We start from the raw sequence: 25,236 nt of genomic DNA on the forward strand, positions 1-25,236 counted from the left end.
GCTGTACTTTCCTTGACTATGGAGAGTTGTACCGAGATTATCGGCAGTCTTTAAGGTATCTTGATGACCTAGGCCGAGCGTTTTCTCTCGGCCTACCAATGCGCGCCGATGCATAATCTCAGCCTCAACGTACTTTCCTTGACTCTGTAGAATTGTACCGAGATTGCTCACACTCTGTAAAGTGTCACGATGATTTAGCCCAAGTGTTTTCTCTCTGCCCGCCAATCCACGGCGATACATATCCCTGGCCTCGGCGTACTTTTCTTCGCAATGCAGTGCCACACCGAGATCATGAATGCTCTCTAAAGTATCTCGATCATCCACCCCGAACCATTTCTCTCTCCCGGCCAACGCAAGTCGATGCGTAACCTCAGCCTCATCATACTTTCCTTGACTAAGCAGAGTCTTGCCGAGATTGTTGACACTCTGCAAGGCATCTCGACGACCCACCCTGAGGATTTTCTTTCTGCTCGCCAAGATAGGTCCATGAGTATCCCTGTCCTCAGTGTATTTCTCCTGAAAATGCAACACTGCACCGAGATCATAAAGGCTCTGTAAGGTATCGCGATGCCGAAGTCCGAGGGTTTTCTCCCGACCAGCCAAGGCACGTTTGTGCATAATCTCGGCTTCGGCATAAACTTCCTGATGTTGGAGCGCAGCGCCGAGATTACGGACACTATTTAAGGTATCTCGATGATCCAGCCCGAGGGTTTTCTCTCTGCCGGCCAATGCACATCGAAACATGATCTCAGCTTCGTCGTACTTTCCTTGATTATTCAGACTCGCGCCGAGATAGTGGGCACTTTTTAAGGTATCTTGATGATCTAGCCTCAGCGTTTTCTCTCTGCCGGCCAATGCACGTCGATACATGATCTCAGCTTCGTCGTACTTTCCTTGGCTATTCAGACTCGCGCCGAGATAGTGGGCACTCTCTAAGGTATCTTGATGATCCAGTCCCAGTGTTTTCTCTCTGCCGGCCAATGCACGTCGATGCATAACCTCCGCTTCGTCATACCTTTCCTGACGATTCAGCGCAACACCTAAATCCCTAACACTCTGCAATGTATCTCGATGATCCAGTCCGAGCTCTTTTTCTCTGCCCGCCAATGCCCGTCGGTGCGTACCCTCGGCCTCCTCGTACTTTCCCTGCTTACAGAGAGTTGTACCGAGATTATTAACACTCTGTAACGTATCTTGATGATCTACCCCCAGCGTTTTCTCCCTTCCTCTTAATGCACGCCGGTGCATAATCTCCGCTTCGTCGTGCTTTCCTTGACAATGCAACGCCGCACCTAGGTTATTCACACTATTTAGGGTATCTCGATGTTCTAGCCCAAGCGCCTTCTCTCGGTCGGCTAATGCACTTCGATGCAATATCTCGGCTTCATCGTACTTCCCCTGCTGGTGCAGTGCCACACCCTGGTTGTTGATGGTTCTTGTGCTATCCGAATGATCTGGGCCTAGTACCTTCTTCACGCCTGCCCTCATAAACCGGCGCATAATTCCAACCTACAGTACCCCCCCCCCCAGTCTATTATTTGGATATGAAGATCTTGCGGCTCGAGTCTCCCCCGTACTGCCTCTAGCGAACCGAACTCCTGGCTTGAGCCGAACTTGTCGTCTCGGTCGTCGGGAACCGAACTTCGTTACCTATCGGTGGGGTAACAGTTGGCTTGTTTCTCTAAAGCACTTGAGTACTTTAGGCCTTGGGCGGGATTGGAAATTATTCTTACCAGAACTCTGACGTTTGGTACTATAAAGAGTTAGTTTTAGGTATTGTTCCCACGAACACTGGCTAGAACCCAAAATTACTCTCCGTGAAAGTGCTACACTTACTCAGTTCGTACACTTATTCTTTGCCTAGTAGTGTTCCGTTTTATTTCTCCTCTTCTTTCTGATCTTCCCGCTTGTTCTTCACCGGAACCGAGAGTCCAACCGGCCTGCAACACGCCAACTCTTAGCATCAGAGATGAGTGGGATCTGCATCAATAGCAAGGATCAAACATACGCTATGTAAAACTTGATCCGCGATATTTCGCACACAATAATAGAAGTGGAGAGAGTTCTGGTATGGTTCTCGATGGAGATGAAAATCGTTGATTAGTATGACGATACGGTAGGCTGCGCTGGACACTTAACGCTGAGGCTGAGTGCCAGACTCAAGGGCACCCTCCAAAACCAATAGGAAGAGCTCCGGGTGGAGTTGTCAACTTGGCCTGCTCCTGTTGCCACGGAAACAGTCTCCTACCAGCAGTATCATCCTGAAATACGATTTGGAAGGCAAGCTGATTCGTGTATAGATCAGGAGCTTGGCTAAAGTTGAAATTGTATGTTCGTGAATTAGTGTGAACTTATGCCTGTAAGCGATGTAAAAAAAAGTGGTTCATTGGCCGAGCATAACTTTATATAGGCTAGCAATACAGTAGTTGAATATTCTCGATTGTATAATACAGGCAAAGCTATTTACCACTGGTAGTCAAATTCTCATGAATATTTCTCCTATCCCGCTGAACCTCTTCTTCTCCATGCGCAGGCCAGTCCATTTAGAACGTAAGCCAGCGCTCAGGTTAGGGTTCATGCACACAACACAATCTCCCTAACCAGGTGTTTGTCCGCTGATTATTCTGACACAGTAGGTGAGGAGGGCATTGTTCCTCTTTGGATACATGATGGAGATGCAGTCCACACCTGTTTTATTGAGACCATGTCCTTTTGTCGTAATCCATCCACAGGTCCGACAATACCCAAGTACTCGTAGTTTCCGTTCCGTCCTCTGCAAGCCTTGACAGAAGGACTCAATGCCCAGAACGATAGGGCCACCTCTTTAAGACGGGAGAACTTTTCGCTGATGCGCCTCGGGAACTGCGACTGCCAGTTTGGTAGTGGATTGTGAGGTTCGCAATCGGCCGCGGCGCCTCCCAAATACTGGTATGTTATGTCAGACTCAATATAAAACACAATAATAAAAGACAATCTGGGGGAACGCATTAGGCTTGCGAAACAAATACCTCAAGATTGCGGGTAACCCATATCAAGTATGATACACAGAGAGGCAAATTTATTTCGCTCATAATCCCCCCTCACTTACAATCAGGTCGCTTGCTTTCAAACATGGGAAAAACGTACCCGGCTCCAACAGTTCAATCTTTTGAATAGCCCCCCCCCCGTGCGCGGAGCCCTGTGGGGCAATATCATATATTAGGTCTTGCGAAGGCTCATGAATCGTTAAACGTTTATCACGCGGGAGTTCTCTGTTGCTTGCTGGGCAAGGGCGATGACACATCTCTTCCTAGATGCCCTTGAGCGAAATTTTGGAAATCTAGGGCACACCCACGCAACGAGCGGGAGGTAATAGGCATACACCACTATACCCCGCACCAAAAACAAGAATCTGTAAACAGCTCAAAGAGCACTGGCCAAAGTGGTAGCCGATATGATTGTGGGCTATAGGGCTAGGGTTGGGAATGGATCATTAAGCTTGCGAGAAGCCGGGAGGGGGGGTTTCCCAATGCGCGACAGACAGTCTCCCAAAACACCCGGAGAATGCTGGACAGGGCTGGGGTTCGGTATGACGTAGTGAAATATCTATATTTGGCACAGTAATAGCGCCGGCAGTATTAGAAATACTAAGGTTATGATGGGCGGCTCAATAGAAGTGTATGAACGGGGGCTAATTCAACTAATCGTGCCACAACCCCCGGCTGCTCGCTCGCTCGCAACCTGGGGCACTCTTCCAGAGTGCCTGCCAGCTCAACATGACTTGTGGCTCAACACAACTTTTTGTGGCTTGATATTATGGCTCAATATAACAATGTGGCTTAATATGAAATTATAAGTTTAAGGTACAAAATAATCAAGTTTACATTTATTTTTCTCAACCTGACTTGTCTCCTAATTTGTGTAACAATAAGCTTAGATACTTTCTTTTTTTCTTTTACATATAATTTGCGCTCATCAAGAAGAGGCTTTTGCTCTGCCCGCAGTGCTTTTTTCTTTTTATTTGTGCTTTCTGTAGCTGCTTTTCACCCTTAGTTTCAACAATAATGGTATACTCAGGTTCAATGATAATAAAGCTTCTTTGAGATGCTAAATTCTATTGAACTATCAAGCTCTATTGTGATACAAACTACTGTAAAACTATCAAGCTTCTATTATACTTAAAAGTACTAATAACCTGTAAAACTATATTGAACTACGATGTTACATCAAGGTGTAATGTTATGTTTAACCTTAAAACTGTATTAATCTTTAAGATTACATTTATCTTTGATGTCATATTATTTTGAAGTTGGATTTTGAGTAAAGTGTGAAGTTTTATTGAGCCACAATATTCTGCTAAGCCTCAATTTTGAACCATGAAAAATTGTGTTGTGCCACAAAAGGTTGTGTTGTGCCACAAGTCATGTTCAGCTGGCAGGCACCATCAAGTCTATTTCTTGCTGATACTTATCTGTGGTGCGTCACCTCACGTTACTCATCATGTCTTGGCAATTCCGGGGTCAACTTGGATCGGTTGCAACGGAATTGCTGTTTCACCGGAGGACCCGCCTTTAGGCACATTGCACCGTACCGATTTTGACCTTTTCACATTCACTTTCCCGGACCGAATTTTTCTTTTTCTCAGTGTCAAGGTTTGCTATTCTTAAGTACCGGCAGCGTAATTTCTGGCTCGGCCTTGTGGTTTTTATTCCCGTTTACACAATTAGTTGGTATTGCCTTTTCACTGTCTCGCTCTCGCTATATAGATCTTGAAAGTTTTTGTTGTTTATTCTCGTTGCGGTACAGTAGTGAAGCGGAGGCCTCTTGTTATCACCGTCTCATCATAGCCTAGTAAATTTTAGTAATCCCAACTACCTTAGCGCTCAAGCCACTCGTACCGTAGCCTCTTGGTATTGTGATACTATGATAGCATCCACGTTCGCGGGTAGACTACCATGAATTCGCCAGGGCTCGCGAAACTTGAGCTGGGTTCGTATAATATCAGAATCGTGCCAGGCACCACCTGTGCTCCTCATCTGCCATTGCTCTACCACCGTCTATGGATACGTAGGGTGGGGAAACAACATTGGTCCGTCTCGCGTCCGTCTGGGTATCATACACATTATTCTCCCCCAACCCGGATTGCATGGTAAGAGCTCAATCAAGTTAGCATAAAAGAAATGCTATGATCAGAGGTACCCCGGATAAGTCTGGGAGAATTAGATCCTGCTACACCACATCTTTTCAGGTTGACTCCTTACTAGTTTTAGAGTCTTGTATCCAGCATACCACGAGCCGGCGATAAAGGGGGCTTTGGAAGAGGGTTCTTTGATACCCGGCAGTTTTCTGCGCTTGTGAGCCCTTCTTCCCTCCTTTCCTTCTCTCCGTTTGGAACATCCAGGATACTCCGTTGTTCGAAGACGGAGGCGAAGAAACAATGGCTGGATATGGAGTAATCTTTGGGGTCCAGTTATTTGCCTCCCATAGTTCAGCGCGTACTAGAGTCCCACGGTGCGGTAGAACATACGATTAGAAGCACTGCCGAACATTCCAAAACCTGCTGTGGTGAAGACACGACCTTTTCAACCGAATAACATGCAACGAACAAATAACTTTGAAAAAGCTAAACCATGATAAGCGCCACTTTTGCTAGCAAAATCCACCCAGTAACGCATATAGGAGCCCGAAAAGCGATACAAAAGGGGAAGGCGGGAAAGCATTGAGAGAAATTCTCTAATTTCAGAGTGACCCAAGAATCCAATGCTGGCTTATATCGTGACTTCCTAGACACAATGAGTGGCTCGAAACAATACGACGGGATACAAGAGAACGTGGGAAAGTCGAGAAATGGTATAGGGCAGCGCACAGCACACCAAGGGCAAGTTCCAACACCAAGTGTGGACAGCCAACATGGTCGAAGTAGCCAGCTTACCGTGCCCGAAAATGCCATCCCGATCCTGGAGCACCAAACAATAGCCGCTAAAGAACCCCGGGGGCCGAGTACAGCCACTCGTCAGAAGTGGTCGTGATCCGAGACATGTTTAATTGAGATTGCGCAATCGGGGCGTGTAGTGGGGTAGGGTTGTGGTGGGGGGTTGGGGTGTCAAGGTGCAAGTGAACGAGCGCGCGAGCTAAAGGATAATCAACAGGTATGATGACAATCGAGCAGACTATACAAGAACCATAAAAGGTGTTTAAAATAAAGAATAGCCATCTCAATCAAAGCGGTAAAATTCACAGCCAGGCACACTCACTCCAGACCAGTCACCAGCTAGCTACCATAATAACTCAAATACCGTAACTGGACCACACGCTTTGTCGTCCAAAATTTCCTCCTCTAGAAAAGGTACGAAAAACACATCAAAAGACTTGCTTTCTTCGATGAATATGAAAGAAAAAAACACCACACCCCACTAAAAAATGTATCTCCAACGTCCTAGCACATGGTCCCATTATTCCAGTTCTTACCGTATTCCGGGTTATTGATATTGGCTCTCTACCATTCCGATAGCTAGAGGGGGAAGGCAAAGGCGCTGGCAATGCTCACGCCATTATCAATGTTGGATATTTCTCTTCCGGAGGATTTAGAAGTTCCCTTTATTTTCTGCTCGGGCAAATTTGGCATATTCTGATCGGTTAACCGTTATCAAAAGAAAAAAGAAAATTAACAGAAATCTTAGCAATTAGTTGTTGTAAATAACTCCCGGACTGGAAAGATCTGGGGGGGGGTTGCTTGTCAGCATTTCGTGAACAGTTCTGGCGAGTGGCTGTGCTAACGGTACGCCCAGGATCAAATCTAGGACAACCCTTCAAGCAGAGAAAGTCACCGGTTCATTCATTAGTGCTTAATGCGAACGGGCTCGGAAGGAATGGACAGGATGTTGGACCCGAGTCGGACAGGTTGGCTTGTGTGATTTATAAGCTTGAACAACTTGTGGCTTGGGGGTGTCATGAACGGTCACTCGAATCCTCTAACCTTTTATTGGAATGTTGGATTGGAAGCGTCTGGTTAAACGCTCTACCGTGAACTACGAAATAGGGGTATTCCCACTCTGTGGTATTGGAGATACCTGTAGAGGAATGCGGGGCTGTGGACTACGTGCAGCCACGCAGCGGAAGTGTGTGAAACATTTCTCACATTATTGAGCCGACTGCCCGCTCGGAGAGTTCATCGTAATTCCTTCCTTGCGCCCCGTAACTGTTCTGCCGGTATCCGGGTCGATTAATATGCTTTCATCCTTGTTCTTCCCCTCGATACTGTTCAACCAATATAATCAATATGTAAATGCGAGGTATGAGAAACAGCAAAAAAAAAGCAACAAAAAGGTCCAGAAGAGAAATAACCTACAAGGAGAAGGGCCTTTTCTATGATAATCCTCACAAAACATTTGTTCTAGATGCTCAGATTATGATCAGAAAGCTGACTTAAAATTAGTCAAAAGAATTAAACCATTTGACACCTAAATCATGAAGAAAGAAATCTGACGTCTTTAACAGGTGGATATATTTATTGAGAAGGAAATAAAAAAGATAAGATGTATAAAGAAATAGACATACACATAATTCCGTGCCTGAGAAAACATGAACTGCCCATGCCCGCCAAGATGCTAGTTCGAAGGCCTTGTCTCCCGGGCATAGAGAAACATCGAGAGGTTATTAAAGTTTTTTAGAGTCACATGATGCCCCGGTCCTAGGGCTCTCTCTGCCTCCGTGACTGCGCGTCGATACATAATCTCCGCTTCATCGTATTTTCTATTCTCGTGCAGTACTGCCCCAAGCTTGATAAGGCTGCGAAGGGTGTGCCGATGACCTAGCCCTAGAATCTTCTCTCGCCCTGCAAGCGCACGCCGGTGCATCATCTCCGCCTCATCATACTTCCTCTGCCTGTGCAATGCCCCAGCCAGATTATAGATGCACACTAGGGTATCCCGGTGGTCAAGCCCAAGCGTCTTTTCGGCACCTATCAATGCACGTCGATAACTGATCTCCGCTTCGTGGTGTTTATCCTGATTACGGAGTGCCACACCAAGATTATTGATACTTAGTAAGGTATCTCGATGATCTAGTCCAAGTGTCTTCTCTCTACCCGCTAGCGCACGCCGACACATAGCTTCCGCTTCGCTATACTTCTTCAAATCAAGCAGCGTCTCGGCTAAGGTATTCATGCTGTCGAGGACCTCCGGATGATCAGGCCCCAGGGCATTCTCCATGACCCCTAGGGCATGTTGATAAATGGTTTCAGCTTCTCCATACTTTTTCCGATCAAGTAGAGTCACACCCAGTCGAAGGGCGCTCAGTAGAGTATCTGGATGATATAGCCCCAGCACTTTTTTTCGGCCCACCTTCGTAGATTGAAACAGGATTTCCGCCTCTTCGTACTTTCTCTGGTGATATAGTATCCGACCAAGGTTATCGGCGCTTGTAAGGGTAGCTGGATGATCTACTCCTAGAGATTTCTCTCTACCCGCCAACGCACGTCGGCACATAGCCTCCGCTTCGTCATACCTTTCCAGATCAAGCAGCGTTTCGCCGAGCATATTCATACTATCGAGGGCACCTGGATGATTTGTCACCAGAACCTTTTCCATAGCCCCAAGGCCATGCCGATACATGATCTCAGCTTCTTCATACTTTCTCTCGGTGAGAAGCGTCACAGCTAGTCGGAAAACACCTTGTAGGAAGTCTGCGCGATGTGTTCCAAGCGAGCTCTGCGCCCCTACTGTTGCATCTGGATGCACAATTTCCGTTTTGTTGTTCATTGTCTGATCATGCAGCACAGCACCTGAATTATTGACACTATGTGGGGTATCTCGATTGCCTAACCCTAGCATTTTCTCCTGGCCCTCAAAGGCACGCCGATGCATGATCTCCGCTTCATTGTACTTTTCCTGACGATAAAGCGCCACGCCTAGATCCCTAACACTCTGTAAAGTATCTGGATGATCTAACCCGAGGATTTTCTCTCTGCCCGCCAATGCGCGTAGGTACATGATCTCAGCTTCATTGTACATTCCTTGACTACGCAAAGTCGTACCGAGATTGTTGACACTCCATAAGGTCTTTCGATGATCGGGCCCGAGGGTTCTCTCTCTGCCAGCCAATGCACGTCGATGCATAACCACCGCTTCTTCGTACTTTCCTTGACTGCGCAGAGTTGTACCGAGATTGTTGACACTCCACAAGGTATCTCGATGATCGAGCCCGAGAGCTGTCTCTCTGCCGATGAATGCACGCCGATGCATAATCTCAGCTTCGTTGTACTTTCCTTGACTATTCAGAGTTGTGCCAAGACTGTCGACAGTCGCAAGGGTATCTTGATGATTCAGGCCGAGCTTTTTCTCTCTCCCCACCAATGCACGTCGATGCATAATCTCGGCCTGGTCATACTTTCCCTGACTGTACAGAGTCGTGCCGAGATTGTTGACACTCTGTAAGGTGTCTTGATGATCTAGCCCGAGGGTATTTTCCCTACCCCCCAATGCACGTTGATGCATACCCGCTGCCTCAGCGTACTTTTCCTGACAATGCAGTGCCACACCGAGATCATGAATACTCTCAAAGGTATCTCGATGGTCTAGGCCGAAAGCTTTCTCTCTGCCCGCTAATGCTCGTCGGTGCATAACCTCGGCCTCACCGTAATTTCCTTGACTACGCAGGGTCGTACCGAGATTGTTGACACTCTGTAAGGTATCTCGGTAATCTAACCGATGAGTTTTCTCTCTGCTCGCCAACGCAGGTCGATGCGTATTCCCAGCTTGGGCGTACTTTTCCTTAAAATGTAGCGTCCCACCTAGGTCATGAAGGCTCTGTAGGGTATAGCGATGGTCAAGGCCAAGCGTTTTCTCTCGGTCCACCAGTGCACGTTCGTGCATAATCTGGGCTTCGTCATACTTTCCCTGACGATGGAGCGCAGCGCCGAGATTACGGACACTACTTAAGGTATCTTGATGATCCAGCCCCAACGTTTTCTCTCTCCCCACCAATGCACGGCGATGCGTGATCTCGGCTTCTCCGTACTTTCCTTGCCTGCACAAAGTCACGGCGAGATTGTTGACACTCTCCAAAGTATCTCGATGATCTAAACCTAACGCTTTCTCTCTTCCTGCCAATGCACGGCGATTCAGGATCTCGGCTTCGTCGTACTTTACTTGCCTGTGCAAAGTCACGGCGAGATTGTTGACACTCTCCAAAGTATCTCGATGATCTAAACCTAACGCTTTCTCTCTTCCCGCCAATGCACGTCGATCCAGGTTCTCGGCTTCTCCGTACTTTGCTTGCCTGCGCAAAGTCACGGCGAGATTGTTGGCACTCTCCAAAGTATCTCGATGATCTAAACCTAACGCTTTCTCTCTTCCCGCCAATGCACGTCGATGCATGAACTCGGCTTCGTCGTACTTTCCTTGCCAGTGCATAGTCACGGCGAGATTGTTGGCACTCTCCAAAGTATCTCGATGATCTAAACCTAACGTTTTCTCTCTTCCCGCCAATGCACGTCGATCCAGGATCTCGGCTTCTCCGTACTTTCCTTGCCAGCGCAAAGTCACGGCGAGATTGTTGACACTCTCCAAAGTATCTCGATGATCTAAACCTAACGTTTTCTCTCTTCCCGCCAATGCACGCCGATCCAGGATCTCGGCTTCTCCGTACTTTCCTTGCCAGCGCAAAGTCACGGCGAGATTGTTGGCACTCTCCAAAGTATCTCGATGATCTAAACCTAACGCTTTCTCTCTTCCTGCCAATGCACGGCGATTCAAGATCTCGGCTTCGTCGAACTTTCTTTGATTGTGCAGAGTCACACTAAGGTTGTTGACACTTCGTAAGGTATCCTGGTGACCCAGTCCGAGCGTTTTCTCTCTACCCGCCAATGCACGCCGATGGGTACTCTCGGCCTCACTATACCTTTCCAGGCGGTACAGCGCCGCGCCCAGATCACTAACGCTCTGTAAGGTATCTTGATGATCTAGCCCAAGCGTTTTCTCGCTGCCCGCCACTGCACGTCGATGCATCTTCTCGGCCTCGTTGCACTTTCCTTGCTTGCGTAGAGTCGTACCGAGATTGTTGACACTCTGTAAGGTATCCCGATGATCCAGTCCGAGGGTTCTCTCGGCGCCCGCCAACGCACGTCGGTGCATTTTCTTGGCCTCGCGGTACTTTTCCTGACAATGTAGCACCACACCCATATCACGAATGCTCTGTAGGGTATCTCGATCATCTGGCCCGAGCGTTTTCTCCCTGCCCACCAATGCACGTCGATGCGTAATCTCCGCTTCGTCGTACTTTTCCTGACGATTCAGCGCAACACCTAGGTCCCTAACGCTCTGCAATGTATCTCGATGGTCCAGCCCGAGCGCTTTTTCTCTGCCCTCCAATGCCCGTCGGTGCATAACCTCGGCCTCCCCGTACTTCCCTTGCTTACTCAGAGTTGTACCGAGATTATTAACACTCTGTAAGGTATCTAGATGACGTAGTCCGAGGGTTTTCTCCCTGCCTGCTAATGCACGTCGATGCATAATCTCCGCTTCGTCGTGCTTTCCTTGACAATGCAACGCGGCACCAAGATTATTCACACTATTTAGGGTATCTCGATGCTCTAGCCCAAGCGCCTTCTCTCTTTCCCCCAAGGCACGCCGATGCATAGTCTCGGCTTCCTCATACCTTCCCTCCTGGTGCAGTTCCACACCTTTGTTATTGATGTTTCTTATGCTATTCGGATCATCTGTGCCCCGTATCTTCCGCGCGCCTGCCGACATAAACCGACGCATAGCTTCTAATCTGCGGTGTGCCCTCTGAGCTATTATCCGGATGCGCGAAGCCTGCGGCTCAAGTCTCCCCTCTGCTGCGACGCGGGTGAACTCAACTCTTGCCTTGGGCCGAGCTTGTCGTCGCAGTTTTCCCGTAACCGGATTCCCTTATTCGTTAGGGGGATGACAATTGGCTTCTTCTCTAGATTATTGGAGTAGGCTTTGGGCGCGATCCGGAATTATTCTTATTGGAACTCCGCCGCTTGGTACTATAAAGCTTCCGTTTTGCGGATTGTCCCTGAGAACGCTAGTTAGAATCCAAGTTTACTCTCAGTGCGAAGGCCATACCTACTCAGCTCGTACACTTATTCTTCGACCCCTAGCCTTCTTCCCTCTTCTCAGCTTTCCGATCTTCCTAATAGTTTTTCACTAGAGCCGGGGGTATAATCGGCCTGCAACACGGTAACCCCGCATGTCAGATATGAGTGGGATCTGCATCAATAGCGAGGGTCAAACCTACAGAGATGTGAAACAGAATCCTTGGGGAAAAAATCGTGGTGAGGTGCTCGCGGGATACGAAAATCGTTGATCGGAGTCAAGTCAGACTGCTTGAGAAGTAAGGTTGAGGCTGAGATGTAAAGTGCACACGCCAAAGCCAATAGGGAAGTTCCGTGATAAGTCATCAACTTAGCTGGCCATTGTTGCCCCGGCAACAGTCCCCGACCATCATACCCAAATACAGTTTGGAAGAGGAGCTAGTTCGAGTGCAGATCAGGAACCTGGCTAAAGTTGAACTTGTATGTTCATGAATTAGTGTCAATTAATGTGAACCTAAGTCATTGGCCGAGCACGGCTTCATACAGGTTATCAGTACGGTAGATGGATATTCTCGATGGCGATACAATCAAACCTACCATGTGCGATGAAGTTCTCATCAATATCTTTCTCCTATCCGGCGGAACCCCTCTTTCTCCATTCACTGGCAAGTCCATTTATAGCAAAAGGCAGCCTTCAAGTTCACACACACTAAATAACCTCCCTAATCAGGTGGTTCTCGGCTTGTCCTTCTGATACGGTAGGCTACCGGACTGTGGGGGACCTCTCGTGGAAGATGATAAGATGATGAGGGGGGGCGTTTTTCTTCTTGGGATACTGTACACACACCGGATTTATCACATGAAGGGGGAGATGGACTCCACGCCTCTTATATCTTATGTGTGGGCGTAGCAGTCAATGATTGACTAACGCAGCGATAAAGATAAAACTAAAGGACTATGTGGGAACTGTCACAGGATATGGACAAGAGTGAGAGGTAAGGAACAAACAACTTTGTTCGTTCGGTTCTAAACTAATGGCGAAGACTGGTGTATAAGTAAAACGTAAACAATGTATCCTGGCCATTCCATGAATCATGACACCTATCCGTATCTATCCAAGCATGCTACCCTTTCCTCCATACACTCCCGTGATAACAAAGGAAAGACATGTCTGGAGAATCTCCTGTCAATCTCTGAACCTCCACACCAATCCATTGAGCCCCTGAACTCTCCGCCAGACTCCCGGAATCTCCACAATCTATCTCGATCAACCAACATCAAGCTAGAACCTTCAACATTTTCGTACCCAAGTACTCGTAGAATCCGTTCGGGCCCCGACAAGCTCTGACAGGAGGACTCAATGCCTAGAACGACAGGACCACCTCTTGAAGACTGGGTATCTCTTTACCGATGCACCTCGGTGATCATGACTGCTAGTTGGATAGTGGGTTATGAAGTTTGTAATCGGTCGGTGACGGATTCCAAATACCGGTATATTGTGTCAGATTCAATATAGAATACACTAATAAATGATAATCTGGGGAAATCATTAGGCTTGCGAAATAAATAGCCCAAGATTGCTGGGCAACTCAGCCATATCAAGTACACTGGACAGACAAATTTATTTTGCTGGCAATCCCTCCTCGCTCGCCGTCAGGTGGCTTCCTTTCAAACATGGGGAAAAGCGTACAAGCTTCCCTCGGTTCAATCTTTGAATACCCCACGTCTGTAGAGTCCTGCGGGACCATACTACATATTAGGTGTTGCGATGGCCCATGAGCAGTTAAGCGTCTATCCTGCAGGAGTGCTCCGTTGCTTGCCACGATGCCACAATCCTTCCCAGATGCCCTTGCGCAGAAGTCTGGAAATATAGGGCATCCCAACGCAACGGGGGGGAGGTGATAGGTGCACACCGCAGCCACCACACCGAAAACAAGAATCTGTAGGTAACTCGGAGAGCACTAGGGAAAGTGGTAGCGAACGCGATCGTGGGATATAGGCTAGGGTTAGGGAATTGATTATGGAGATTGCGAGGGGCCGGGGGTGGGAGTTCACATGTGACAAACAGTCTCCCAGAGTAACTGGTCGATCTTGGTTGGGGTTTGGGTCCGGCATGGCGAAGCGAGCCGCTCTAACCACCGGAAAGACTATCATCGGGTTTGACTGTTGGACGGCTAGGGAGATATCTATATTCGGTGCCTGCAATAGCGCTTGTGGTATTAGAAAGGCCAATATAAGTGGACAAGTGGGGGCCAATTCAAACTAACTATCGGTAAACTTGGAATCAGTTCTTGAAGGTGGTGTTTTCATTCTAGATTTCTCCGGGTACAGCGGGTCACCGAGAATGTAGCCTGGTAGGCATTAGCACGTGAAGGGTGTCGGACAATACTAATAACACACGTGGTGGGTAGCTCGGTAGACCTGTGTCCCCAATATTATCTGAATTCTGAATTTGCGAAGCTTATACACCGGATGAGAAGCCCAAAGAGACAGCGGTAAAGAGGGCACGATCCATGTTTCGGACAACTATTAGGAACCGGGTTCATTGAATCGAAGGGTGGTGGATGGCGTGCCCATGTCCGAATCAGTCTCGCGTAACCCGACCCGGATCTTGGTAGTCGCTGATCGTACCAGTTGTAAATAATGGATGCTGCTCGGCATGCTCCGGGTATTGTTTCATTTGTTTGGAAAAAGGTTTCGGAGATGCGCTTTATATTAACGCATCCACGGAAGGAAATAATGTATCCGTCGGAAGCAGTGTGGGGAGAGTCAAAGGGGTAATACGGAGTGGAGGCTACAAGAAATTGGAGTCTTTATGAAGGCTGTCTTTCTTTTGTTAGCATGGTTAATCATAGCTTTTTAATATGGGAGTACAGTACAGTACGTAGAGGAAAGTGAGACTTGCCTGGACCAGAGTGGATATGAGTGGTGATCGATGGGAAGATAGGAGGATGTTTTTTATTGCGATTTATATAGATGCTCCTGTCTTTACCGTTTAGTTGGTTAGTTGAATTGAACGATAGAGCGGAGGGAGAGTTGAAGGAGAACTGGCGACTTCCAAACTTACTCTAAAAGTCGTGAGCTGGCGATCGGTCATATTTTGTGTTATAATACATTACTAATCGTCCCATTTTGGGCGTCGCCATTTCAACGGTTGTTCTTGTTCCAACCCAACTCCGTTCTCATTATTTACCGCATGTCCGCCATTGACAACCCCACTACCGTACCTATACCACTCTACACAGACACCGACGGCTCTATCAACGCAATTAAACTCATCCTGCGCAAGCACCGTACCGGTACGGGTAAAAGCCCTTCCGATTCGCCATCTCCGTCGGCCTCCAATTAATCCTGTCAATCACGACATCAGCCCAGGCCCATAAAACGTTTAGTTGACGAGTCAACGGGGTTGCGAAAACTAGATAGCAAGATTAAACACTCCGAGTCCCACAGGATTCCGGCTACAGGTATACCGGTATTGTGTCAGGAAGGTACTCGTACTACCGGTATTCCTTCTCGAACACTTTTGTCTCCGAATCCGGAGATTAGCATCCTAGCAGGGATAGCCAAAGGCCAGGGTTCCTACGCTACGAACACTTTTGCCTACTCGAGCTATAGCTATAATATTATTCCCGATTCACATATAGCCAATTCTTGATTCCGTGCCAACCATACCCATGGTTTACTTTCCTTAAATATCGTAGTGTCATTTCTGATTCGACCTTGTGGTTTTCACTCCCTTTTAGACAGTCAGTTGGTAAATTATTGTGTCCTTCATTCGTCTCGCCCTCCCTACGTAGATCTTGGCTCCCCCGTTATTTATTCTCGTTGGGGTAATAAAGTGGAAGTCTTTTTCTGTCACCCATTCTGCTAGACTACTGTACGCTAGCGTGATTAACCAAACATCACGACGCGAGGGGGCGTATGATACTTCTTTCGCGATACTTGACTATCGAAACGACAACTGAATCAAATGAATACATAACCCTAATTAATTTCTTGTATCATATGATATACACACCGGGAATTTCTTGTTGTGGTAGAGGTATACCGGTAGTGGGGTTCAGCAATGAGGGGGAGAGGTTGCGATGTTGCCTGTAGTCGAAGTTTCCAACTCCAAAAGTTTGGTTAATTATGCAAACCGACAATACTCGTAGTACTCGAATATTTGACTAACCATGATGGTCTAGTAAGTTTTAGTGTTCCCTGCCAGGTTCCAGCGCCACACCCACTGGCACGCTCCTAGCTTGATTGTACTGGAGCGTTCTTTACCGGGGGCCCTGCCGAACGGCGTTTTTCTGAAGTCCCCGGCAAATCGCACGAGTAAGGTACGGTACTATAGATTTTTCATCACTTGGAATCTTAAGCCGGGCTCTCTAGCGGAATTTTAGATACCCCAAAGTAAGCGCGTCCCGAGTCACTGGGTCATACGAGACATTACTTCTCATGTGCACACAGTATTGCTCTCTCATCATTAGCAGGCTTTCATGGACACATAACGCCCCCCCCCCAGCCTAGGTGAGTGACTAAATGCTTCTTACTATCTAGTCATAGCTCATAAAAAGCAGCCTTCGATAACATTCACAGTCAACGAAATAGCATCCTCACAATAACCGTGAGTATACCAACCCTATCGGCTACTGAAAACACTATCTGACCATGCTTCCTAGCCAATTCGCGTGATATGACTTAGGCCAGAGATGACCGAACCTCCACAGCGGCCCAGGAGAGCCCAGGCTCATGGCGGGATGAGAGATTTGCCCATCGCGAATAGTCATGGAGGAGGAAGCGGTGTTCTGTGTCGACAGTTATTGTACGGCCAGTAGAGTACTGTACAAAATTGACTGTTCTAGAAAAAGAAGGGAAATTCGGTATTCTTCATATCTTGAGCAAATATAAACATGGCTCCCCACCATTCAACCTTCCGAATACCCACCACGTCAGTAGAATCTGCGGGACACCATCATACCTTAACTCCTTCGAAGGCCCAGGAGCGGTTAAGCATTAATAAAGTGGAATAAAGTGGGAGTGGTCCGTTGCTCGCCATAAGAAGGGCGACGTCACGATTCCTCTCAGATGCCCTATGAAATTGGCGGGAGGCAACGGGCGTATATCCCCGCCACTGCGCCAAAAACAAGAATCTATAGACAATTCAAGGAGCACTGGTCGAAGCGGTATAATAGTTAATACGACTACGGGCTATATGGCTAGGGTTAGGGAATTGATCATGGAGATTGCAAGGGGACCGGGGGTTCGACATAGGCACCCCTGCAGTCTCCCAGAGTACCCAGAGGATACTGGTTAGGGCCTGGGTCCCGCAAGACGAAGCGAGCGGTATCCGGCACCATACAGACAACCCAATTCTACCAATTCTAACTTCCGGAAACGCTGCTATCCGATCCGACTGCTGGGCGGCCTGAATGATACCCATATTTAGCTCCTGTGATGGTACTCGCGGCATTAGAATGACGACGGTTATGATGGGCTCAATAGATGCGCAAGAACGGAGGCTAACCCAAACCAACTATTGGTAAAAAATTTTCTAATTAGAATTTGAAGGTTGCGCTTTCATTCTAGATGTCTACGGGCATGGCGGGTCAACGAGAATGTAGCTTTGTGGGTTTTAGTGTTGGAAGAATGTTGCACAATATCGGTATAACACAAACAGTAGGTCACCCGGTACAGGCAGATAAGTACCCCCGATATCACCTGAATTCGGAATTTGCAAGGCTTATATATACTAGGCAATGAGCCCAAAGAGATAGCGGTACAGAGGGCATGACCCACTCTTCCGACAACTATTAGAAATAGGACTTATAAAATTGAATGGTGGTGGATGGCGCACCCAGATGCTAATTAGTCATGTGAGCATCCTATCATACCCACATCTTGGTAGTAGCTGATCGTAATAGTTGGGAATGATGGGTGCTGCTCGGCACGCTCAGGATGTTTTATTTGTTCGGGAAAGGGTTTGGGAGATGCGCTTTAAATGGACATATCTATGGGAGGAGCTGATGTATCCGTCGAAAGCAGTACAGGAGAGTCAAACGGACTCCATGGAGCGGAAGTTTTCAAGAAGCTTTAATGTGGCTACGACAGGCAGGAGTGAGAGAGAGCTTTTATAGAGTCTGACATTTATTTTTAGCATTGCAGTAAGTAGAGAAAATGGAGACTTGCGTGGACGAGTGTGGATACGTGTGGTGACCTAGAGAGAGAAGGAATTCTTTCGTTGTGATCCATATAGTAGTCCAATATTTACACCAAGCGCAAGCTCCAACACCAGGTGTAGAAAGCCAACAAAGCCGAAGCAGCCAATATGCCATCCTGGGAAAGACACCCCACCCTAGAAACACCAAGCAATAGCTGCCAAAGAACCCTGGGAGCCGAGCACAAAGAGCGGATTCCAAGGCAAATCTAGCTTAACCCATCAAGCAGAGAGAGCCTCCAGTTCCTTCATTAGCGCTTTGAACGAAAGAGTTCGTAATAGGCCGGATGTCGGATGTGAGTCTAGCAGCTCGGCTCGTAGGGTTGATAGGCTAGAATAGTTTGTGGCTCAAGACTTCAACATAACCTATTTATTGAAGACGAAGCTTGATCCTACGAAGGCTTTGTTTGCATCATGGATGGTCACTCGAATCTAGCGGAGAGCTTGTTGTTGGAAATTGAGGACGACAGACAGGATAAAACCGGTTGTCGTTGCAACAGTAATGACTGAAAGGTGGGTTTTATGCAGTGGACTGAGTTGGCTCTAATGGTAATGAGGGAACCTTTTATTGTATGTGTGTGAAGAGTAGAGAATAAAGAGTGAGGAGAGTTTTATACAAGAGGTGTGGAGTGGAGTTCATTGTTCTTGTTGTTAAGAAGGAAAAGAAAGAAAGGAGGAGAAAGAAATATAAGGAACAAATAAGAAGAAAAATTTTCACTGCTTACGCGTCCTCATCTGAGAGGTACGCACACCACTGTAGCCTCCAGCCTGAGCTACAGGTGCTTAACTGCCATTTTCAACACTTGTTGTTGTAATATGACTTCCAAATATGCATCGGTCATGTCATGGACGATTGTAGCGCGCTCTCCTGTAGGATAAATAGGGCCCGATAACCCCCCGGTAGAGCCCCAATCAACCAAGAAGTACAACTTCAAACAGGAATTACAACACATGTACAGAATGCCGGATTGGAAGCTTCCGGATTTAATAATCTATCGTGTTGCACAAACGGGGTATTCAACCCGCGTGCTGTCATAGTGCGAGCTGCTACAGAGGAATAGAGGAGCCGTGGACTACGTGTACCCGCTCGGCGGAATTGATTGTGAAACATTTCTCACACGACTGAGCTGCCTGGCTAAAATGCCCACTTCTCGAACTTCATCGTTGCTATTTTCTTGTCCCCTCTAGCGATTCTTCCAGTGTCTAGGTAGATTGATCCACCTTCCTCTTTATTCTTCCCCTGGATAGTAGTCAACCGATATATAAATATAACGTATAATATACAGGAAATAAAAGCCTAAAACAATCAAGAAGAGAAATGAGTCAAATAACCAACACAGAGAAAGGCCCTCTCAATAGGAATATTCCCAGAACATTGCAGTAGTTGCCCAAATCATGATCGCGAAGACAAGCGAGTATTAATCAAAAAAATTGAACCATTTAACACCCTCACCAAGGAATCTGACGTAAAAAAAGGTGGATATTTCGGAAATTGAATGAGAGAGAATTTATGTATGAGGAAATAGCAAATATGATTACGGCGGGGAGCGAAAGTAAACCCTGCATCGCCATCATGGTGCATCATCCAAGGGGCGCGTCGCTCGGGAATAGAGAAACATCGAGAGATGGTGATAGTTTTGTAGAGTTACAGGATGGTCTGGCCCTAGAGCTCTCGCTGCCTCCGTAACTGCGCGTCGATACATTACTTCCGCTTCATCGTATTTTCTCTTCTCGTACAGCACGGTGCCTAGTTTGATAAGGGTACGAAGGGTGTGTCGATGACCCAGCCCTAGAACCTTCTCCCGACCTTCCAGCCCACGCCGGTGCATCATTTCCGCCTCATCGTACTTTCTCTGTTTGTGCAACGCTCCAGCAAGATTGTACATGCACACTAGAGTATCTCGGTGGTCAAGCCCAAGCGTCTTCTCCGTACCAATCAGTGCACGTCGATAACTAATTTCCGCTTCGTGGTGCTTGTCCTGATGACGCAGTGCCAGACCAAGATTATTGACACTAAGTAGGGTATCTCGATGATCTGGTCCAAGTATCTTCTCTCTACCCACCACCGCACGACGGCACATGGCTTCCGCTTCGCTATACCTTTTCAGATCAAGCAGTGTCTCCCCTAACGTATTCATGCTGTTGAGGACCCCCGGATGATCAGGCCCCAGGGCATTCTCCATAACCCCTAGGGCATGCCGATAGGTGATCTCAGCTTCTCCATACTTTTTCCGATCAAGCAGCGTCATACCCAGGCGAAGGGCGCTCAGCAGGGTATCTGGATGATATATTCCAAACAATTTCTTTCTACCCGCCTGTGTAGATTGAAATATTATCTCCGCTTCTTCGTACTTTCCTTGATGATACAGTGTCAGACCAAGGTTATCGGCGGCCGTAAGGGTCGCTGGATGATCTACTCCTAGAGCTTTCTCTCTGCCCACCAATGTACGTCGACAAATAGCCTCCGCTTCGGCATACCTTTCTAGATCGAGAAGTGTTTCGCCGAGCAAATTTATACTGCTGAGAGCATCTGGATGATCTGGCCCAGGAGCCTGTTCCATTGCCCTTAGGCCCTGTTTATACATGATCTGAGCTTCTTCGTGCTTTCTCTCTGCAAGAAGCGTCATCGATAGTCGGAAAACACCTTGTAGGACGTCTGGGTTATGTGGTCCAAAAGCGTTCCCCGCATCGGCTGTTTTATGTGGATGAGCAATTTCTACTCCGCAGTTGTTTTTCTGATCTTGCAGCACCGCACTTAGATTATTGGCACTATGTGAGGTACCTCGATGGTATACCCCGAGCATTATCTCCCGGTCCGCGAAGGCACGTCGATGCATAATCTCCGCTTCATCGTACTTTTCCTGACAATACAGCGCAACACCTAAATCCCTAACACTCTGTAATGTATCTCGATGATCTAACCCGAGCGCTTTCTCTCTGCCCGCCAGTGCACGTCGATACATGATCTCAGCTTCGTTGTACATTCCTTGATTACGCAGAGTCGTACCGAGGTTGTTGACACTCCATAAGGTATCTCGATGATCGACCCCGAGAGCATTCTCTCTTCCCGCCAATGCACAGCGATGCATAATCTCAGCTTCGTTGTACTTTCCTTGACTATAGAGAGCTGTACCAAGATTATCGACACTCCCTAGGGTATCTCGATGATCTAGGCCAAGGAGTTTCTCTCGGCCCGCCAATGCGCGTCGATGCATAATCTCGGCCTCGTGGTAATTTCCTTGACCGCACAAAGTCGTTCCGAGATTGTTGACACTTTGTAAGGTGTCTAGATGATCTAGACCGAGTGTTTTTTCTCTACCCTCCAATCCACGTCGATGCATATCCCTTGCCTTGGCGTACATTTCCTGACAATGTAGTGCCACGCCTAGATCATGAAGGCTCTCTAAGGTATCTCGATCATTGAGCCCGAGCTTTTTCTCTCTGCCCGCCAATGCACACCGATGCATAATCTCGGCCTCGTGATACTTTCCCTGGCCACACAGACTCTTACCGAGATGGTTGACACACTGTAAGGAATCTCTATCTTCTAGGCTGTGCGTTTTTTCTCTGCTCGCCAACGCACATCGATGTGTATCCCCGGCTTCTGGGTACTTCCCCTGGCAATGGAGCGCCGCACCTAGGTCATGAAGGCTCTGCAATGTATCTTGGTGGTCTAGCGCGAGTGTTTTCTCTCGGCCCGCCAATGCACGTCGATGCATAATCTCGGCCTCGTAGTACTTTCCTTGGCTATGCAGAGCCGCACCAAGTTCGCTGACACTCCGTAAGGTATCTTGATGGTCTAGCCCGAGCATTTTCTCTTGGCCCGCCAATGCACGTCGATGCATAATCTCAGCTTCGCCGTACTTTCCCAGACTATGCAGAGTCGCACCAAGATTCCCAATACTATGCAAGGTATCTCGATGATCTACCCCCAGAGTTTTCTCTCTGCCGACCAATGCACGTCGATCCATCATCTCAGCTTCATCGTACTTTCCCTGACTATGCAGAGTCACACTGAGATTGTGAGCACTCTGCAAGGTATCTTCATGATCTACCCCCAGAGCTTTCTCTCTGCCCTCCAATGCACGTCGATGCATAATCTCGGCCCCTTCGTACCTTCCTTGATCATGCAGTGCTGCACCAAGTTCGCTTACACTCCCTAAGGTATCTTGATGTTCTAGCCCGAGCAGTTTCTCTCGGCCCACCAACGCACGTCGATGCATAATCTCGGCCTCGTCGTACTTTCCCTGACTATGCAGAGTCACACTAAGGTTGTGAGCACTCTGCAAGGTATATCGATGATCTACCCCCAGAGCTTTCTCTCTCCCGGCCAATGCACGTCGATCCATCATCTCCGCTTCGTCGTACTTTCCCTGACTATGCAGAGTCACACTAAGATTGTGAGCACTCTGCAAGGTATCTTCATGATCTATCCCCAGAGCTTTCTCTCTGCTCACCAATGCACGTCGATGCATAATCTCGGCCCCTTCGTAGTTTCCCCGACCATGCAGAGCTGCAGCAAGTTCGCTTACACTCCGTAAGGTATCTTGATGGTCTAGCCCGAGCATTTTCTCTCGGCTCACCAGCGCACGTCGATGCATAATCTCGGCCCCTGCGTACTTTCCTTGACTATGCAGAGTCACACTAAGATTGTGAGCACTCTGCAAGGTATATTGATTATCTACCCCCAGAGCTTTCTCTCTCCCGGCCAATGCACGTCGATCCATCATCTCCGCTTCGTCGTACTTTCCTAAACTATGCAGAGTCGCGCTAAGATTGTGAGCACTCTGCAAGGTATTTTCATGATCTATCCCCAGAGCTTTCTCTCTGCCCACCAACGCACGTCGATGCAAAATCTCGGCCCCTGCGTACTTTCCTTGACCATGCAGAGCCGCACCAAGTTCGCTGACACTTCGCAAGGTATCTTGATGGTCTAGCCCGAGCATTTTCTCTCGGCCCGCCAATGCCCGTTGATGCATAATCTCGGCCTCTTCGTACTTTCCTTGACCATGCAGAGCCGCGCCAAGTTCGCTGACACTCCATAAGGCATCTTGATGGTCTAGCCCTAGCATTTTCTCCTGGCCCGCCAATGCACGTCGATGCATAATCTCAGCTTCGCCGTACTTTCCCAGACTATGCAGAGTCGCACCAAGATCCCCAATACTATGCAAGGTATCTCGATGATCTACCCCCAGAGTTTTCTCTCGGCCCGCCGATGCACGTCGATGCATAATCTCCGCCCCTTCGTACTTTCCTTGATCATGCAGAGCCGCACCAAGATTGCTGACACTCCTCAAGGTATCTTGATGGTCTAGCCCGAGCGTTTTCTCCCTGCCCCCCAATGCGCGTTGATGCATAATTTCGGCCTCGTAGTACTTTCCTTGACCATGTAGAGCCGCACCAAGATTGTTGACACTCAGTAATGTATCGTGGTGATCTCGCCCGACCGTTTTCTCTCGGGCCGCCAATGCACGTCGATGCAATATCTCGGCTTCGTTGTGCTTCCCCTGCCGGTTCAGTGCCACACCTTCGTTGTTGATGTTCCTTATGCTATCCTCGTGATCTAGGCCCCGTATTTTCTCCATGCCTGCCCTCATAAACCGACGCATAATTTCTAATCTACAGTACCCCCCCCCTGAGCTGTTATTTCAATATGGAGATTTTGCAGCTCAAGCCCTTCCTGTACTGCCTCTAGAAAACAGGACTCTTGGCTTGATCCGCACGTCTCGCCGGGGTCGTCCGGAAGCGATTTTCGTTGCCTATTGGGGGGTAAATGTTGGCTTGTTTCTCTAAAGCACTTGATTACTGTACGCACAATTGGGAATTATTCTTCCTAGAGCCCCGACGTTTGGTACTATAAAGAATTAGCTTTAGGGATTGCTCCTAGGAGCGCCTATTGGAACCCAGAATTACTCCCAGTTCAAGGGCTACACTTACTCAGTCCGCGCACTTATTCTTTAACTTATACTGTTCCGTTTTCTTTCCCCGCTTCTTTCCGATCTTCCTAGTGGTTTTTCGCTTGAACAGGGAGTTGTATCGGCCTGCAACACCCCATCACCTGGCGTCAGATATCTGTGGGATCTTCATCAAGAGCGAGGATCAAACCTACGGTAGGATGTAACGCAGAATCCTGGATTTTTCGCGCACAATAATAGAAGGGGAGAATGTTCTGGTAAGGAGCTCGATGAATAAGATCATCGTTGATTAGGATCAAACCCGAATGCCTGATACGTTTAGACGAGGCTGAGGGGTCAAGAGCACCCGCGAAAACCAATAGGGAAGCTCCGTGAGAAATTTATGATCCTGGCTTGCTCTTGTTGCCACGGCAACTGTTTCATGGTACCCAAATGCGATTTGCAAAACAGGCTACTGCTGATTCAAGTGTAGACCAGGAACCGGGCTAGGGTTGAACAGGTACGGTACTCGAGTACGGTTTAATCTTGATGAATATCTCCCCATCCCGCTGAACCACTTTTCCTGGATGCCGAGGCTCGCCCATATAACACTAGATTGTTTTCGAGCCCGAGTGTACACACAACACAACCTGCCTAACTAGGCGGTTCTCCGCCTCATCAGTTCCAGCCTTGGCTAGCCCTTACAGAAGGACACAATTCCTTGAACGACAGGACCGCCTCTTGAATAGAGGGATCTCTTTACTAATGAGCATCGACCACTATCACCGCCGGTATTCCCCAATAGGGTACTGGGTCATGAAGTTCCCAATTGGTCGGCGACGGGCACAGTATATCAAACTCAATATAAAATACATTGATAATGACAATAAAGGGAAAACATTATGCCCTCAAAAGAAACGGCCCAAGATTACGGGGTAACTCGTGTTGATTTTCTACGTTAATCTCTCTTTCTGTTTTCCAGCTTTACATTCACCTATCCTATACTCTAAGTCACTCATACCATCATCATTTCATAACAGTTATTACTTTCTTCCTATTTAAGTTATTATGATAGAGATACAGAGACTGTTGGGATAGTT

At 47.8% G+C, this 25,236-nt stretch overlaps 3 protein-coding genes; all 3 read right to left on the bottom strand.

Moving 5' to 3' along the window:
* Nucleotides 1-7,586: 7,586 nt before the first annotated feature.
* GSTUM_00007824001 (uncharacterized protein) lies at nucleotides 7,587-11,489 on the bottom strand (the record flags this gene model as incomplete). Its single annotated transcript, XM_002839697.1, has 2 exons — nucleotides 7,587-9,659; nucleotides 11,043-11,489. The coding sequence occupies 2 exons, from the start codon at nucleotides 11,487-11,489 to the stop codon at nucleotides 7,587-7,589; spliced, it is 2,520 nt and encodes an 839-aa protein (XP_002839743.1).
* A 1,547-nt stretch (nucleotides 11,490-13,036) lies between these two features.
* On the bottom strand, nucleotides 13,037-15,080 carry GSTUM_00007825001 (uncharacterized protein). XM_002839698.2 has 5 exons: nucleotides 14,917-15,080; nucleotides 14,507-14,859; nucleotides 14,438-14,458; nucleotides 14,305-14,388; nucleotides 13,037-14,236 (listed from the first exon to the last, which is right to left on the bottom strand). The coding sequence occupies exons 2-5, from the start codon at nucleotides 14,550-14,552 to the stop codon at nucleotides 14,169-14,171; spliced, it is 219 nt and encodes a 72-aa protein (XP_002839744.1). The 5' UTR covers nucleotides 14,553-14,859; nucleotides 14,917-15,080; the 3' UTR covers nucleotides 13,037-14,168.
* Nucleotides 15,081-19,524: 4,444 nt separating this feature from the next.
* GSTUM_00007826001 (uncharacterized protein) lies at nucleotides 19,525-21,046 on the bottom strand (the record flags this gene model as incomplete). XM_002839699.2 has 1 exon in its annotated part: nucleotides 19,525-21,046. The coding sequence occupies one exon, from the start codon at nucleotides 21,044-21,046 to the stop codon at nucleotides 19,814-19,816; it is 1,233 nt and encodes a 410-aa protein (XP_002839745.1). The 3' UTR covers nucleotides 19,525-19,813.
* Nucleotides 21,047-25,236: the final 4,190 nt, after the last annotated feature.

This window comes from Tuber melanosporum (assembly GCF_000151645.1).
Source record: "Tuber melanosporum whole genome shotgun sequence assembly, scaffold_4, strain Mel28".
Lineage (NCBI taxonomy): Eukaryota > Fungi > Ascomycota > Pezizomycetes > Pezizales > Tuberaceae > Tuber > Tuber melanosporum.